The sequence below is a fragment of the Mesocricetus auratus genome, unplaced genomic scaffold (assembly GCF_017639785.1).
Source record: "Mesocricetus auratus isolate SY011 unplaced genomic scaffold, BCM_Maur_2.0 Super-Scaffold_100007, whole genome shotgun sequence".
Lineage (NCBI taxonomy): Eukaryota > Metazoa > Chordata > Mammalia > Rodentia > Cricetidae > Mesocricetus > Mesocricetus auratus.
This window is the reverse complement of record NW_024429191.1, coordinates 85,792,358-85,809,251: the sequence shown is the minus strand read 5'-3', so window position 1 is coordinate 85,809,251 and position 16,894 is coordinate 85,792,358. Positions and strand designations below refer to the sequence as shown.

The following is a 16,894-nucleotide window of genomic DNA, read 5'->3' as shown; positions in this document are numbered from 1 at the left end:
TTTTCAATCGTTAAAAAATTGAAAACGTTATTAGAAGATTCACATCATACACCATCACCTTTCTTTTCAAGTTTTCTTATAGTTTCCTCAGTTTCAGCTTGTTTCTTTCTATATAAGATTTTCAAATCTTCTAGTTCATTATTCTTTCTTTCTAAAATCTGCAAAAAGAATGTACAGTACCTTAGCTTACAGAATTAAGTATAGGGTATATAATTACAAGTGAGAAAAATTATTTTGCCAGTCAATCAATCTCATAAATGCTTTCACTGAATAAAAATTACTTTATATACACTGATAAAAATACTAACACACTAAAATAAGTTACTTTAAAATCCTTTGTTTAGAATTTTCACATATAATCTTTAAAAGACTATGAATAATGAATTACATGAATCCTACAACATGATTTGGAAATTCAATTGTCATAAGGTGGCAGGAAGAAGTCATCAGAAATGAGCTCTGTTGGGTGGCACACTCCACTGCACTGCACTGGGGTGTAACATCTTTTGACTGAACATATCCAGGGATCCCCTACCACTGTCCTCCTTTTTCACTGCTTAAAGCCAAGATCTCCTAGATATTTGGAAGGATGATACATAACAGGCTTCATTTATATCTAGTTCTGTTTTATGAATCAAGAAAAAACGAAATCAAAATCTCAAAAACTTAATAACTTTTACAGCACTTAACCACTTAATAAATGCAACTACAATTTTATACTTCACAATAAAAAATTTTAAAAAACAGAAATAACCAAAATTGGAGAGCTAATAAACAGCAGAAAATGCCACTCAGGAGCTCAAAAGAAAACCAGAGAGAGGAGAAAGATGGTCTGGCTGCTGCTCGTACAGTGCAGCTACAGCTACGCCCTCAACCAAGTTCAAGAAAAGTTGCTCAATGATGCCAAAGGAGGTTTTCCTAGTGTTTCTATTAGCAGCATCCTACTTTACCTTTCCTGCTTCAGTCTCAATCCTCTGACTGCTGGACCACATCCCCACAAACCATGAACGAAAATAACTTTTCCCATCTTCTTGAGCTGTTTTTATTCTCAGTTCTTTGGTATTAGTGGTATGGGATGAATGAATTAATAACTTTGTACAAAGCAGTGAGGTCACTGCTGTGATAAGCCTGACCATGTGATTCTGAGGCCTTTGGAACTGGTTTGCAGGAGGGAAAGTGAGACTTGAGAGCTGCAGGCTAAAGGAACCCTAGAATACCAAAGGCAGAACTTATTAACCTCTTCTGGCTCAAGTGTGGGAAACTAGAATGCCAATAAAAATGGAGACAGTAAAGGACAGTCTGATGTTGTATCGGGAGTCAGGACTCTTTCAGAAACTGGGCTAGATGCCATTCATGTTTTTATTCTGGCAAAAAATTTGGCTGCATTCTGCTCATATCCTGAAAATACATGAAACTTAACTAAAAAGTCATAAAGAAAATCGAGACTGTCTCAGTCAGGGTTATATAGAGAATGAGGGCAGAAAGAAATATACAGTTTGCAAAAAAAAGTTTGAATCCAGTTAAAGTTGAGAACAAAACATGTATATCTGTTGAAGAGAATAGCGCCTTTAAAGAGACACCACAGATTTAGTACTGGAACAAGAGGAAAGGAGCCAGGAAGCTTAAGACTTCCCACATGCAGCAGGGTTATAGAGCAATACAAAATTATCTAAAGTTTTTCATTTGAAAAGAGAGTGACTAAACAAAGACAGCCGGCAGGGAATCCTGCTCAAGCAGGGTTACCTAGCAAGGTGTTTTTACCAGATTCAATCTCAAAGACACAAGAAGCAATTCAGCAATGGCCCAAGAGAGCCAGGATATATCTCAAATTGGCATGAAGACATGATATTGCCCATGTGGTGCAGGTTTTGCAACTATGAAGAATGAAGAAGTAACAGAAATCTGTGCTGAGTTCTAGAAAGTCACTGAGAACCAGACCAGGCAATGGCCCAAGAGAGAGACCATCTGTGTTATAGGCAGCTGAGTTGGAGATGCCAAGCTACCCAAGGCCAATGGAACCCATATGATAGTACCACAAGCCCAACATGCCTGACATGGAGTAAGAACGTTTGGTATTTTCAATGAATTTCATTGTTACTTTGGTCTGGTCTTCCATTTTTATTCTCCCTTCCTCTCCTTTGAGATGTAAATGGTTTACACCATGCCATTACATGCTGGAAACTTAACTTTTTAAGTTAAAAAGGGCTCACATTTAAGGAACTGCCTTGAGTCTCAGAGACATAGCCCTTGCACTTTTGAAGAGCACTAGAACTGTAAGACTATGGAATCTTTGAAAGCTTAACTGAATGCATTTTGAATTTTGAGATGGCCATGATCCTGCAGGGCCCAGGGTGGAATGTTTGGTTTGGATATAAAATACCCTCCAAAGGCACAGGTATTTGAACATTTAGTTCCCAGCTAGTAGGACTATTTTTAGAGACTGTGAAATATTTGGGAGACAGGGCCTCACTGGAGAAGTGGGCTTTGGGTGTCATTGAGGTTTTATAACCCAGCCTCACTTCGTGTACTGTCTTCTTCCCATTCTACAAACATAAAGCAATCAGCTGCTGCAAAATCCCTGTCATAGAGATTCATTCCCCTTAACTTTCTCCATCATGACAGACTGTGTCTTCTAAAACTATAACAAAAAAAGACTTTCTCCCATATGTTTCTTGTCAAGCATTGGTCATGATGCTGGAAATGTACCTCATACACATACCAAGAAACTTATTTTAAACTCTATCACCATAATTCTTCCAAACATCTTTTAAATTCATTTATCCTATACATTAATGTATTATTCCTCAAATGATTCTACTTTCTTTTGATATTTTATGATAAAATTTCATTATATAAATTTATAAAAACTTTTATTTAAACAAAGGTAAATCATTACAGCAAGAATATTGTTTTTATCATTTGAATGGAGAAGAGGATAGGAAAATAAACACATTTTTAAAAAATACATAAGGAGTTGTTTCCTTCTTGTTGCTTAGAAAAAAGATGAAGGATGTAAAGATGGGGAAAATGTTTGTTACACAAGCATGAGGACCTGAGTTCAGATCCCCAACACACATGAAAACCAGACATGGCGGCATGAAGACCCCAGCCAGGGAAGAGGGCCATTTCCTGGTGAGCTAGTCTAGCCAAAATGATAAGCTCCTGGTTCAGTGAAAGTCCCTGCCTCAGAATATGAGTGGGAAAACAACAGAGGAAGACATGCAAAGTGGACCTCTAGTCTCCACAAACACATGCAATGGCAGTCACATCCTTATACATGCTTCATGTATACACACACACACACACACACACACACACAGACACACACACACACACTCACACACGATGAATCAAATATTATACCTGACTAAAATCTAGAATATTTTCTGTTTTAGAGATGCTTGTATGCATGATACTGTAGCGTCAGTTTTCTGATTCTGCCCCTACTTTGTTTTCCTTTGTTTGATTTTTGAACAGGGTCTCTCTCTCTCTCTCGCTCTCTCTCCCTCTCTCCCTCTCTCTCTCCTTCTCTCCCTCTCCCTCCCCTCCCCCTCCCCCTCCCCCTCCCCCTCTCCCTCCCCCTCCCCCTCCCCCTCTCCCTCTCTCACCTGGCAAGACTGGCAGTGCAGACTACTCTGGTGATATACACCAGCTACTCTACAGACCAAAGCAAGAAGATGCTAACATCATGGACTGCCTGAACTACAGATGTGTTTAAGGCCAGCCTGGGACTCCAGTGCCAGAATTATTATGCCCAACTGATTCTGTCTTTGTTATTCACTTTGGAGAAGCAGATATAGGCCTAGTTTTAAAAGAACATGTGTAAACTTTCTCTGTGTACAAACCTTATGTATTTAAAACACACATCATTAACACTAAAATTTTTAACAATTACAAAAATGCAACATGAACTACAATTTTATATGGCAAACACCAGCTGATGTTCGTTGAGACACTGGGGAAGACATATATTTAATTCAAGATACTGAAAACTTGGGGCCAAGCTTGGTATTGTTGAGCTATAACCCAACTACTTGGGATGATCAGAGTAAGCTTAAGGCCAGGCTGGATACTTGGTAAAATACTATTCCAAAATAAAAACATTTTTAAATGGGTGGGGAGGTAGCCTAGCACTGATACGGTACTTCCCTCGCATTAAAGACTCCTTGGCTCAATACCCAGTAACACATGCAAGTGAATAAACAAACAGACAAACTGAAAAACTGGAAGGCACAATCTAAGCTATACTCAAAAAGGACGTCTTGATTATCAGTGCTAGCACTAGACTACATGCAGTCAATACCATCAGAGCTAAGTCCAAAAGTTGTTGGCTTGGTTTTTTTGTTTGTTTGCTTGGGCAATTGCAAGCCACCAGGAAAAGAAATCTTACTTGAAATAAAAGATCTACTGTATAGACATCTGGGTCTTCACTCACTCTGAGGGACCCAATAGTTACTTTTGAACCTAAGAAAAGCAAGGTGCAATGGCACTCAGGAGGCCTAGGTAGGAGAATTACAAGTTTGAGATGGAAAAACAATATGATTTCAATCTAATTAATTAATTTCAAAGTTGAACTGAATCAGAAAACTGAAACAATCGGGATATAACAAACTGTAGTATTTACAGTTGTGATTTTACTTCAAATTTCATGAAAGGTGCAAAACCTGATGGTTGAGCCTGTCATTCCCAAATATTTGAGAAGTCTAGGAGAAGATGATGAGGACAGGGACAAGCTGAGAAATTTAGTGAGATCCTGTCTTAAAATATCTCACTGTCAGATTATTTTCTGGTCCTAGTTTTTTCAGACACACACACACACACACACACACACACACACACACACACAGAGTTGCAAAAATCATATGTGGTAAAAACTATATAAAACTCAGTCTTAAGATACAGTTGAAGAAGTAATAGATAATGTAAAAATAGGACAGAAATAGACACATTTTATGAATAAAGTTTACAGGTTGCTTTTGATGGGATTTTACTTCAGCAAATTCCATTTACAAGATACAGTATTATCAACCACCTAATTTGTGGATAGATGAATGGATGGTGGTCCATCACAAGCCCCAAAGTACAGTAAACACTGCATACAATGTAAGTGTATATACCCTACCTTCTGCACATCAGCATCATGTTTCTGTTGCAGCTTAAGTTTTTCTTCATAAAATTTTGCTTCCATCATTTTTGTTTTCATGTCCAACTTCAAGGGAAATATTTTAAAGATTACCAGAAAGTCATTTGTATCCTGCTCTGACATTCAAACCCACATAGTATTTCAGTTTCTAGCATTTTCATTTCGGTAAGTCTCTTCCAACTTTTTTCTTTGCTCACATCTGCTTGCTCATTTCAAAATACCATTAACCTATCTGTTTAAATATGGCATTTAAAGAAAGAATATTCTACACATTACTATGTCTAGGCAGCTCAGTGAGTAAAGTGTTTGCTATGCAAGCACAACCTTGATCCTGAGCCCATATCAGAAACAACAACAAGCAATCCAGGCATGGAGGTACACACTTGTCATCCCATCTCTGGAAATTCAGAGACAGGAGGGTACTCAAAGATTGCTGGCCAACAGCCTAGCCTACTTAGTAGGTTATAAGCCAATAAAACTGCCTGCTCATTTCAAACAGGAATGAAAACAAAGCAAACAAATAATACTGGAAATTAAATTGTCAGTAACTCAAATAAAAACTTCAGTAAAAATCCTGGCAAATAGAATGGATCACATGGAAAACAGTAATCAGACATAATGATAAGTCAAAGGATATGGATCATTCAATAAGTCCAACAATAAATTTAAATATATACAAAATAATAAAATATGGTGGCTCTTTGAAACAGTGTGAAAAGAACAAATTATGGATTATAGGTACAGAAGAGGAAAAATCCCATGTTAAAGACACAGAAAATATTTTCAATAAGATAATGGAAGAAAATTTCCCAATCCTAGGAAAATAGATGATCATCCAGATAAAAGAGGCATATAGAACACAAAATAGGCAGAACCAGAAAAAAGAAATTCCTCGCATTATACTATAGTCAAAAACACTAAAAGTACATGGGAAAAAACCGAAGTGTACTGAAAGTGGCAAGAGAGAAGAACCAAGTCACACATAAAGGCAGGCCTATCAGAGTAAGAGCTGGTTTTTCAGTGCAAACTCTAAATGCTAGAAGGCCATGAAAATGTATGTTTCAAGTTCTGAAAAAGACCCCCAACTGCCCACCCAGGTACTAAATCAAACAGAACTGGCACAATGTTAGGAAAAAGAAAAAACTTTCCATGACAAAAGTAGGTTAAAGCAATATATGATTAGGCCAACACTACATTAGAGACTGTTAGGAATACTTAGGGTGGAAGAGAATAATAAACAATTCCAAGAAACCATATTTTTTAAAAAAGATTCCAAGAAAATTGTCAACCAAATGAGGGCTTAAAAACCATCAAGTACTTAAAATCAACAAAAATGTCAGCAATTGAATTAATAAACACCTTTCAGTAACAATTCTGAATAGCAATGGATTAGATTCTCCAATGAACAGGTACAGAATAGCTGATTGGATTAGGAAGCATGATCCCTCTTTTTGCTATATCCAAGAAACATACCTCACAAACAAAAAGTAGATACTTTAGGGTGAAAGAATGAGCAAAGGCATCTTAAGTAATGGTACCAGAAAACACATGGGTGTAGATATTGTGATACCTGACAAAACTGTTGTCAAACCAACACTACTCAGAAGAAATAATGGTCACTTCATACTAATTAAGAAAACAATCAAGAGAAACAGTACAATTCTAAGCATATTATGCTGTACACTGTTGACACAATTCCATAAAGCAAATACTATGAGATATAAAGTCACAGATTAATACCAATACAATAATAGTAAGTGGCTTTAATGCCCTATTCTCACTAACAGACAAGTCATCTAGGCAAAAATCCAACATCAGAGATAAATGACACCATAGATAAAATGAACTAACAGGCTCCACAGCATTTCACCCAAGCACTACACTAAACACATTCTTCCCACCAGGCCTATGGTTTTAGAGCCACCTTTCCCTGGTCCAATTCAGCAGCTCATCCACCAGCTTTAGCTGGTCTAGCTCAGATCATGCATCTCCTGCACTGGCCCAGTCTAAGAAAAGGTAGATTACCACATCAGACACATAACTAAAGAAAGAAGTCTACGTGCCAGATCAAATCACTAAAACAAAAACGGCCTGAGTCACCAACACAGCAAGTATACCATCAAACCCACCAATCTATAGAAATGTTCTATAATGAGAACTACCTAGATGAACCCCAGGACACAGAATTTAAAAGAACAATCATAAACTTTATCAAGGAATTTGAAGAAGACAAACAAATACTTCCCTGAACTCCAAGAGGATAACAATAAACACTTGAGTGACGTACAAGGTTATACAGATAGCCTGTTGAATGAAATGGCCAAAGTAATTCAGGATTTGAAAAAAAGTAAATTAAAATAGAAACACTGATGATATAACACAAGCTAAAATGAAGATGAAATTGAAAACCTCAATATTCTAATTAGAAAACTCAGATGAATTCTTATAATTAGAGTGAATTAAACAAGAAAGTGGAATCCTGGGACTCAAAGACAAAGGAAAAGATGTGGACAAAAAAAAAGGATGTATGAAAAAAGTATAAGAAAGAAACATGCAGGAAATACAGGCTAACACCAAAAGAGCAAATATTTGAATTATAGGCACAGATGAGGGGAAAGAATCACAGGTCAATGGCTGGCACAGGCCAGACCTTAATAGGATCATAGAGGCAAAAAGTGCTCCTAACCACTGGGCCAGCTCTCTAGCCCTTGGGAAATATTTTTATAAGAGAACAAATAGGCAGTTTTATCGGGGAAAGTGAAATTTTAAAAAGGAAACAAAAATTACAAACTAGAATTTCAATACTTGAATAGGGAACAAATAACTGATAAGATTAACAGATTTGAGAGCAGCAAAGGTATCTATCTATTGCATGACAGACAAAGAGAAAGGATCTAATAAATACCCGAGAAGTGGGAAAACTGGTTAAAATAATAAAGGTGAATAAATATGTAAGTGGAGGATCTATGCAAGAGACTATGACTGGGAAAGAAAAATGAAACACCCAAAATGTCCCATTTGATCTTTCCAAAGAGCTGACTTAACCTAGCATGGAGGCTCGTGCCTGTAACTGCAACACTACAAGGCTGAGGCAAGAGAATAATCAGTTCAAGGCCAGTCTACACAACACAAGGAGTGCAAAGGTGTTGTGGACTGCACGGTGAGACACAAACTCAGGAGGAAGAAAAAGCCTAACTCAAAGCAAAGCCCAGATTCTAAGAAAAAGAACACAACAGCCAGGCAAGTCACAAACAAACTGGAATCGTAACAGACAATGGGAGAGAAGAGGTACTGTATACATGGGAATAATAAGAATGACAGCTCATTCCGATCAAGAAAAATAGACACTAGCCAAGTAAGTAACACCTCAGATACTGAAGGAATAAGAGAAGAGACATGTGGCAAATCACCAGGAGTCCTCTAAATGGTGCCCTTGAGAATGAAAGCCACTGAGGCAGGCCACAGGAAAGAACCCTGCAGGAGAAGTGAGTAAGTGGGGAACTAAAGGAGACTGTTTTTCTCTTCTCACAATTCTCAGAAAAGAAAACTGCACAATTAAAAAGAAAGAAGCATAGTGGAAAGTGGGTTTGGGTCTAGAAAGAACATAGCAAAAGTACAAATGAAGATGGTGACTGGTTCATTCTCTCTCCCTGTTTTCATCCTGCTGCTTCATTCCCCAGCTTGTCTACTTTCATCAATTACTACTGAATAAGTACAAATACAGAACACAAAGCAACACATGTACCCCAAATAACAGAAGACATAGCTTAAAAATGAATAATTCAAGTTTGTTTAATTTGTTGAAGTACTATATTAATAAAGTCACATGAAATACCTAACATATGATAGGTAAAAAACTGCCTCTTTGTGCTACTGAATTGAGCTTTTAAAATAAAGTTGAACCAGACATAATAGTGTAAACCTGTAATCCCAGCACTCAGAAGGCAGAGGACCCCAGCAAACTCAAGACTAGCATGGTCTACACTGCGTGTTCCAGACCAGCCAGGGCCACACAACAAGACATTTCTCAATCAATCAGCTTCATAAGATCAGTATAGAAACACAGAGGAAAGTGAACATATTTAGTCACTAAAAGTCATTAATTCCAAGCTTTAAGTTACTTATAAAATCAGCAGAAACTTCATTACAATACAAGATAAATAAATGTTGAAAAGACAAGGTGGAATTAGGGCAAGCCTACAAAAACTGAAACAAAACAGACTGGGCTGGAGCTGCAGATGGGAAGATGATATAATGGCATTAATTCCTTTAAAAGGCAAAACTCCTGAGTTGCCTTTATATCAAGAATGAGCCACTATGTGGAGCAGCCTCTCTAAACAGAGCTAGAAAATAGTGACAGCAGCAGCAACAGAACAGCAACGGCAATACTTGTCTTTGCAACATCAGCAGCAGCAGCAGCAGCAGCAAGGAATACAGAAGAAAAACAACTGGTTCATTACACATGTGAGACTGTGAGCAAAGCACAGTCCTAGAGATCATTGTGGATTATTTAATTTAATCCCAACAGCAACCTTCCAAAGTGGGGGCTTTTATTATCTCTCCCTTACAAAAACACAAAGCTAAGTCACAGAGAAGTACCTGCTCAAGGTTTCACAACAGGAAGGTGGACTCACGAGTTTGTGTCCACCTAGTAAGGTTGCCTGGCACTGAGTGGTTTTTAGACGATGGTTCATCTATTCTAAACAGCTCAACACATAAACAGAACTGAAACCAGGAAAAGGAGATACATTGTTTAAATAAATAACATTGTGGTCTAAAGTTTCCCTGGGAGGAAAAACCCGGCACAATTGGAAAGAGAGTTGCACACAGATGCATACTCATCACCCTACACACAATGTGATTTTACTTTTGCCATTAATATAATATACCTCCTCCTGCCATGCCTGCTGTTTCAAAACACCTTTTACTACATTGGCTCTTATTTAATTGACCATAAAGAAGCTCAACTGAAGGTCTGCTGTTTAAATGTTTGAGCTTTCACAACATTTCTTAATTTTAACTAATGAAATGTTTTGTGGATATTCTGTGTTTTAGGCTGTATTTTTTCTACTTTCACGATTTATTTTTCACTATTTATTAAAACGGTACCCTCAAGATCACAATGACATCATTTTTATTTTTCATACAAAGACTCTTTGACCACCACCAAATCTCAAAGCAGTTACATCCTTCACTGTTGAGCAACAAACAGAGGAGCTTGCTATGTCTGCCCTCTTATACTTGGCTTCTGTGATAGCTGCTATTCTAGTCAGTTTCCTGGACCTTGGGAAATGCTTCTCTATTATTTCATTTATCCCATTCTTCTCCTATTTAAAGGTAGTAATTCTCCCTGAACAAGTGCCACATGCATCTTTACTATCTATAAGCATGACCCTTGATGGCCTTAATTGTTCAACTGTAGCTTCCTCGTCTAGAGGAATCACAGTTCTGTCTTCAGGCCTTAGCTCTTCTGTGTCAACTGTCACCTCAACACCCACAGTGATATGTGCCTATACAGTATCAAATTCAACAATCAGTAAAACCAGCACTTACTACCTTGTCAATGTCTAATTGGTTCACCAAGTTCAGCCCCAGTAGGGCTTCCTTGGCAACCATACTGTTACTAACCTGGAAGTTCTTCATCAACCCTCACATTAACTGTTACAACCTCTTCACTCTTTCCCCATACCAATCCATCTGAGGAACCACTGCTGACTTAACTGCCTCAAGTATAATTGTGAGAATGTCACTCTCTAGTCAAATCTCTAGAGGTTCCCTGTCTTGTTGACAGCAACATCTATTTCCAACCAACACTCTCTTTCACATGACACGTCAGTCAAATAGTTATAAGCACTAGCTAAACACAGCCTTGTTTTATCCTCCCTGTCTTCAGCTGCCTATTAAAATATAACACTATTCAACCCCTGGCTCAAACATTACTTCCTCCATAAAATCCACCACAAACTCTGCTCACAGAAGCAAACGTCTCCTCCATTATATGTTACAATGTTTCCTACTCCACACTGCCTTTCAGTTGCTCTGCACATCTTTCTTTCCGAGAAATAAAATATGAAGTTTGAGAACCTTCTCATGTTTACTGAAAAATTGTTTTGTAGTCATATTTTAGTAATATTCATATACCTTGAGAATTTGATTGTCATCATATACTTCCTTTATGTTATACATATGTATGTTTGCATTCATAAATGTGTATAACAAATATTGAAATTAAGTTTCACATTTTATAAAAATAAGCAAATGAGCCAAATTTTAAGAATTTTTAAGGGGCTGGAGAGATAGCTCAGTGGTTAAGAGCACTGACTATTCTCCCAGAGGTCCGGAGTTCAATTCCTGGCAACCACATGGTGGCTCACAACCACCTTGAATAAGATCTGGTGCCCTCTGCCGGCACGCAGGCAGAAGACTGTATACACAATAAGTAAATAAGATATTTAAAAAAAAAAAAAAGAATTTTTGAGTGACCCAGTAGGGAATATGAGAAAAGAAGCCCTTCTTAAAATAGTGTATTGAAGAATGCTCGCTTTTCCCACTACTAAAAGCTAACTGGTGTTTGGCTCATTCTCATCTCCCAATCTTCTAGTGTTAAAGAGGTTTACTTTGAGACTAAAGTATCTATGTAGGTTATTGTCCCCATTAAAAATTTTACTGTGGAAAAAGGTGAAATAAATGGGAAATGCCCTTCCTCATCTGACAAAACTATAGGTATATGCCTAGAAGATCTCCTTAGACAATTTCCTAGAACCCACATTTGGAAGAAGAAGTGAAGAGAAATAAAAAAATCAGGATTAATTTCAAAGAACTCCAATCCATGCTGTGGAAACCACAGTGAAGACAAAGAAACAGAAGTTGGATGACTCCACTTTTTAGAGAGCCTTCCCACAAGCTTTTAAAAAGAATTCCTGAAATTTCTACATAAAATTAGGCCCCATTTTCTCTGAAGCATTCACTTCAAACGACAGCTCCAAGGCTGTGCATTCCTACAAAATTTATAAAGCTAATGATTATGTTGATTCACTTAACATAAATGTCTCCTTAAGCGTGAAGATAGCCTACTTAAAGTAAAATTAATTGTATTTAAAAGTAACTGTCAATGCTACTTTTTCATTTTATTCAACTTCATGTTTACAAACTTTGAGCTAAGCATGTTTTCATTAAAAAATAGTTTTCAGAATCCATGAGCTCCTGCTAGCTCGAATCAGCTGTTTCTGTGGTTTTCCCAATCATGATCTTGACCCACACACACACCTTGTCCATGCTCATATACAACTGGGGATCCTGCATGGGATGGAACCAAGCCCTCTGAACATGGGTGACAGTTATGTGGCTTGATCTGTTTGGGGAAGTCCCTGGCAGTGGGACTAGTACTTATGCTGGGTACATAAATTGGCTTTTTTGGAGCCCATTCCCTATGGTGGGATACCTTGCTCAGCCTGAATGCAGGGGGGAGGGGGGAGGTATACCTGGTATACTTGGTATACCAGAATTTGTTGGCTCCCCAAGGAAGGCCTTACCCCCTCTGAGGAGGGGGGGTGGGGGTGGGAAGGAGGGAGAAGGGGGGAACTGGGGCCTGGGGCTAGTATATAAAATGAAACATAAAAAAGGAAAAATTTCAAATGTTCTATTCGATCAGATATTCACATGACTCATGCAAAGGAACAGTGTACTTATATAAAATGCTACTTTTTATATACATATTTGAAATTAGCAAAATTTAGTATTTGATACTGAAACTGACCAAATACCAAAATAAAATTTAAAATATCACAATAATCATTAATGACTGTAAAAGAAAAACAAATTAAAATTATTTAGACAAACATCTTCGACACATTTCTAAACCCACAATGCTGGGGTAGAGGTGCAGGTCAACAGCCTCTGAAGAGGCCCAGGCAGGAGTGCTGCGGAGCGTAGGCCCAGCATGGGTAACATAGTGAGATATGCCACACACATCAAAAGGGCAATAATGTATATATAAATAAAGTAGCAAGAAATGCTCCCGCAGGTTAACCAGCTGTTTAATATCAAAAGAAAACAAATATACAAAAAGCAAAAGAAAATTGTTTTAATATATAGAATAACTTCAAACTCTACAAGCTTTCAATGAAAGCTTATTAACACTATTGAAATTTAAATTTTATAGCATTTAATAAAACCCTACAGCATGGCACTATCAGCCCTCCCTACAGATCAAAACACTATGAGCAAAAACAAAATGATACCCTTGTTTGGTCAAGTTGTCTTTCTATATCCTAAGGATCATCACTAGTCAATTCAGAAACTGATTCATAAAGCAATCATCATTCTGCTTAGGTACAAACCTGTGACCATCCTCCTTCTAGAAGACTTCACCAGCTACTGGCCAGATGAGTCACTCACCATGCTGGTAACTAAGATGCTTTTTCACTAATACAATATATCTAGGGCAGCCACTCTCAGGATACAAATTTGAAATATTTCATCAGGCAAGTTGTTATCTACTATAGCAATTTATAACAAAGAATAAGTCACTTGCATGTTATTCCTAGGGATTAGAGATACATTAAATTCTCCCAGACATTAATGATAATTATTTCATGACCTATTGAATTAAAAGAAATTATAAGATATTATGTACATAATACATGCTGATATTTATTTGATTTGTTTAAATTTGCTCATACATAAGCCAAATTTGTACAAAATAATAAAAATAATTGGAAACTACTATTTTATTTTGTTTTAAGTTCTCTACTTGCCTTGGTGTTTATTTCTGTTAGTGAATTCCTGTCTCTTCCTTATTTCTTCTTACATCCATACCTGCTGGTGGTGTTCTGTCTGAACAGCTCAGCAGAGGGCAGAATCTATTCACATCCACCCACCAAAGTACTCAGCAGCACCTAGCACACTGTTGATGAATTAACTCTTGCCTGAGGAGCATTTCTTCATATAATTACTTATTAAGTTTTGTGTTGGTATATTTTATAATAAATCAGTAAAGTTTCAGTCCTCTCATCTATTATGTGAGTTGCTTTATTTGGCTTACTTTAAACACTACATTAAACTTGTAAGCTCATGGGGAAAGGCCTAACTAGCATTCCATGTAAGAAAAAATCAGTACCTCTTTCTAGGAAATGGGCAATGGTGGAATTCTATTAAAACAGCAATTTCATGGCTGGAGAGAAGAGTCAGCAGCTAGCAACACGGGCATTTCTTCTAGAGGCCCAAGTTTGGTTCCCAGCATATCAGGACAGTTCACAACCACCTCTAACTCCAGTTCAGGATATCCAATGCTCTTTTCTTATATTTGCAGGCACCAAGCACACACATGGTACACAGACATTCATGAAGGAGTAACACCCATACACATAAATAAGAGCAAAATAAATTTGTTCTGTTTTGTTTTGTTTTTTAATCCAGAAGTCTACCATATGCTCTGAGAACCGATGGTTGATCTAAAAGCTGATCTTTTTTGTGCTGTCTCTTATTTTGGTGACAACAGGTTTCCAAATGTCTTGGTCCATGTCAGAAACTTTTTCTCAGATTACAAGAAAGAACGAAAAGCATAAATCTGCTGGATGACACTCTCTCACACTATTCTGTAATGTGGCTAGCAGAAGACATGCTTTAAACACTGCAAAAGCTTGAATTGTAAAGACAGATGGACTGGTGGCCATAAGATCCTGAGATGACTGTGAACAAAGACACACAGGCTCAGTTAGATAGCTTTGGTCTTGATGTTCACATGGATTCACATACTGGTGATAGAGCTAACTGAACGTCATATATTTCAGTATCTCTGAGAATAAATTTCAAATATTCTTATCACAAAAAGTATATTATACCATGTATCAGCTACAGTGATCACTTTGGTACATGATGTAACTAGTAAGGATATCAGAATAATAAATGGATTCCCACTCTACTAGAGGCCATGCCATACTAGGCATCCTAGGTAAGACACCTAATAAAACCCCTTAAGCCCTACCCAGCAGTCCCCAACATGAATAAAATCCAAAGAATCATTAGGTCATACTTCAAGAACCTGTACTCCACAACATTGTAAAATCTGTTTCATAAAGAAATTAGACAAATCGCATACTAACAGCATAACTCATAACTAACAGATACTCAATAACTCAATATTCATAACTCAGCACTAGCAGATCTAATAATTTAACAGCACACCTGGAAGCTCTAGAACAAGAAAGGAATAGACAGCAGGAAATAAACTCAGGAGTGAAATCAATAAAATAGAAACAGAGAATATAAAGAATCAATGAAACAGAGTTGGTTCTTTGAGAAAATCAACAAGATAGACAAATCCTTATTCAAACTAACTGAAAGGTAGAGAGAGAAAAGCCAAGTCAACAAAATCAGAAATGAAAAGGGGGACATAATAATAGACACCAAGAAAACCCAAAGAATTATTAGGTCATACTTCAAGAAACTGTACTCCACAAAATTGGAAAATATAAAAGAAATGGACAAATTTCTTGATAGATACCACTTACCAAAGTTAAATCAAGATTAGATAAACAATTTAAATAGACCTATAACCCCTAAGGAAATAGAAGCAGTCATTAAAAGTCACCCAACCAAAAAAGAGCCAAGGCCAAAACCATTTTAGTACAGAATTCTACCAGACTTTCAAAGAAAAGCTAAAACTACTACTCTTCAGATTATTTAGAAACAGAAGGAACATGACCAAAATCATTTTATGAGGCCACAATCACCCCAATACCAAGCCACACAAAGACTCAGAAAAGAAAAAGAATTACAGATGAATAGCCCTCATGAACACTGATTTAAAAAATACTCAATTAAATAAATACTCGCAAACCGAATCCAAGAAGACATCAAAATAACCATCCATCATGATCAAGTAGGCTTCATTGCAGAGATCCAAGGATGGTTCAACATTAAAAAAGAAAATAAAAGAAAAAGAAAAGAAAAAAAACCTGTCAATGTAATCAACAATACAAGCAAAAAGGAAAAAAAAAAGATCATTACATTCCATGCTGAAAAAGCCTTTGACAAATCCAACACCCTTTCATGATTTAAGTCTTAGAGAGACAGAGATACTAGGAATATACCTAAATATAATAAAGGCAATATACAGAGTGCCAACATCAAATTAAATGGCGAGAAAATTAAAGCAATGCCACTAAAATCAGGAACAAGACAAAGCTGTCCATTCTCTCTATATCTATTCAATATAACACTTAAAGTTTTAGCTAGAGCAATAAAACAACTAAAGAAAATCAAGCAGATACAAATTGGAAATGAAGAAGTCAAAGTACCACTATTTACAAATGATATGACAGTATACATAAGCGATACCAAAAATTCTACCAGGGAACTCCTACAGCTGATAAACACCTTTAGGCAAGTGGCTGGATACAAAATAAACTAAAAAAAATCAGTAGTCCACCTGTACATAAACAATAAATGGGATTAGAAAGAAATTAGGGAAACCCTTTACAATAGCCATATGTAATACAAAAAAATTACTCTAACCAAGCAAGTGAAAGACCTGTACAAGAATTTCAAGTCTTTGAAGAAAGAAACTGAAGATGGTATCACAAGATAGAAAGATCACCCATGCTCAGGGATCAGTAGCATTAACACAGTAAAAATGGCCATCTTATCAAAAGCAATCTACAGATTCAAGGCAATTTCTGTCAAAATTCCAGCACAATTCTTTACAGACCTTAAAAGAACAGTACTCAACTTCATATAGAAAAACAACAA

The 16,894-nt window shown here is 36.9% G+C and overlaps 1 protein-coding gene across 1 annotated transcript in view; it reads right to left on the bottom strand.

Annotated features, from left to right (window-relative positions):
* Positions 1-16,894, bottom strand: part of Cep112 (centrosomal protein 112) — a 384,852-nt gene that overhangs the window by 312,295 nt on the left and 55,663 nt on the right. The window contains 2 exon segments of the mRNA XM_021227128.2: positions 59-158; positions 5,123-5,209. Of these exon segments, the coding sequence (XP_021082787.1) occupies positions 59-158; positions 5,123-5,209 (187 nt within the window).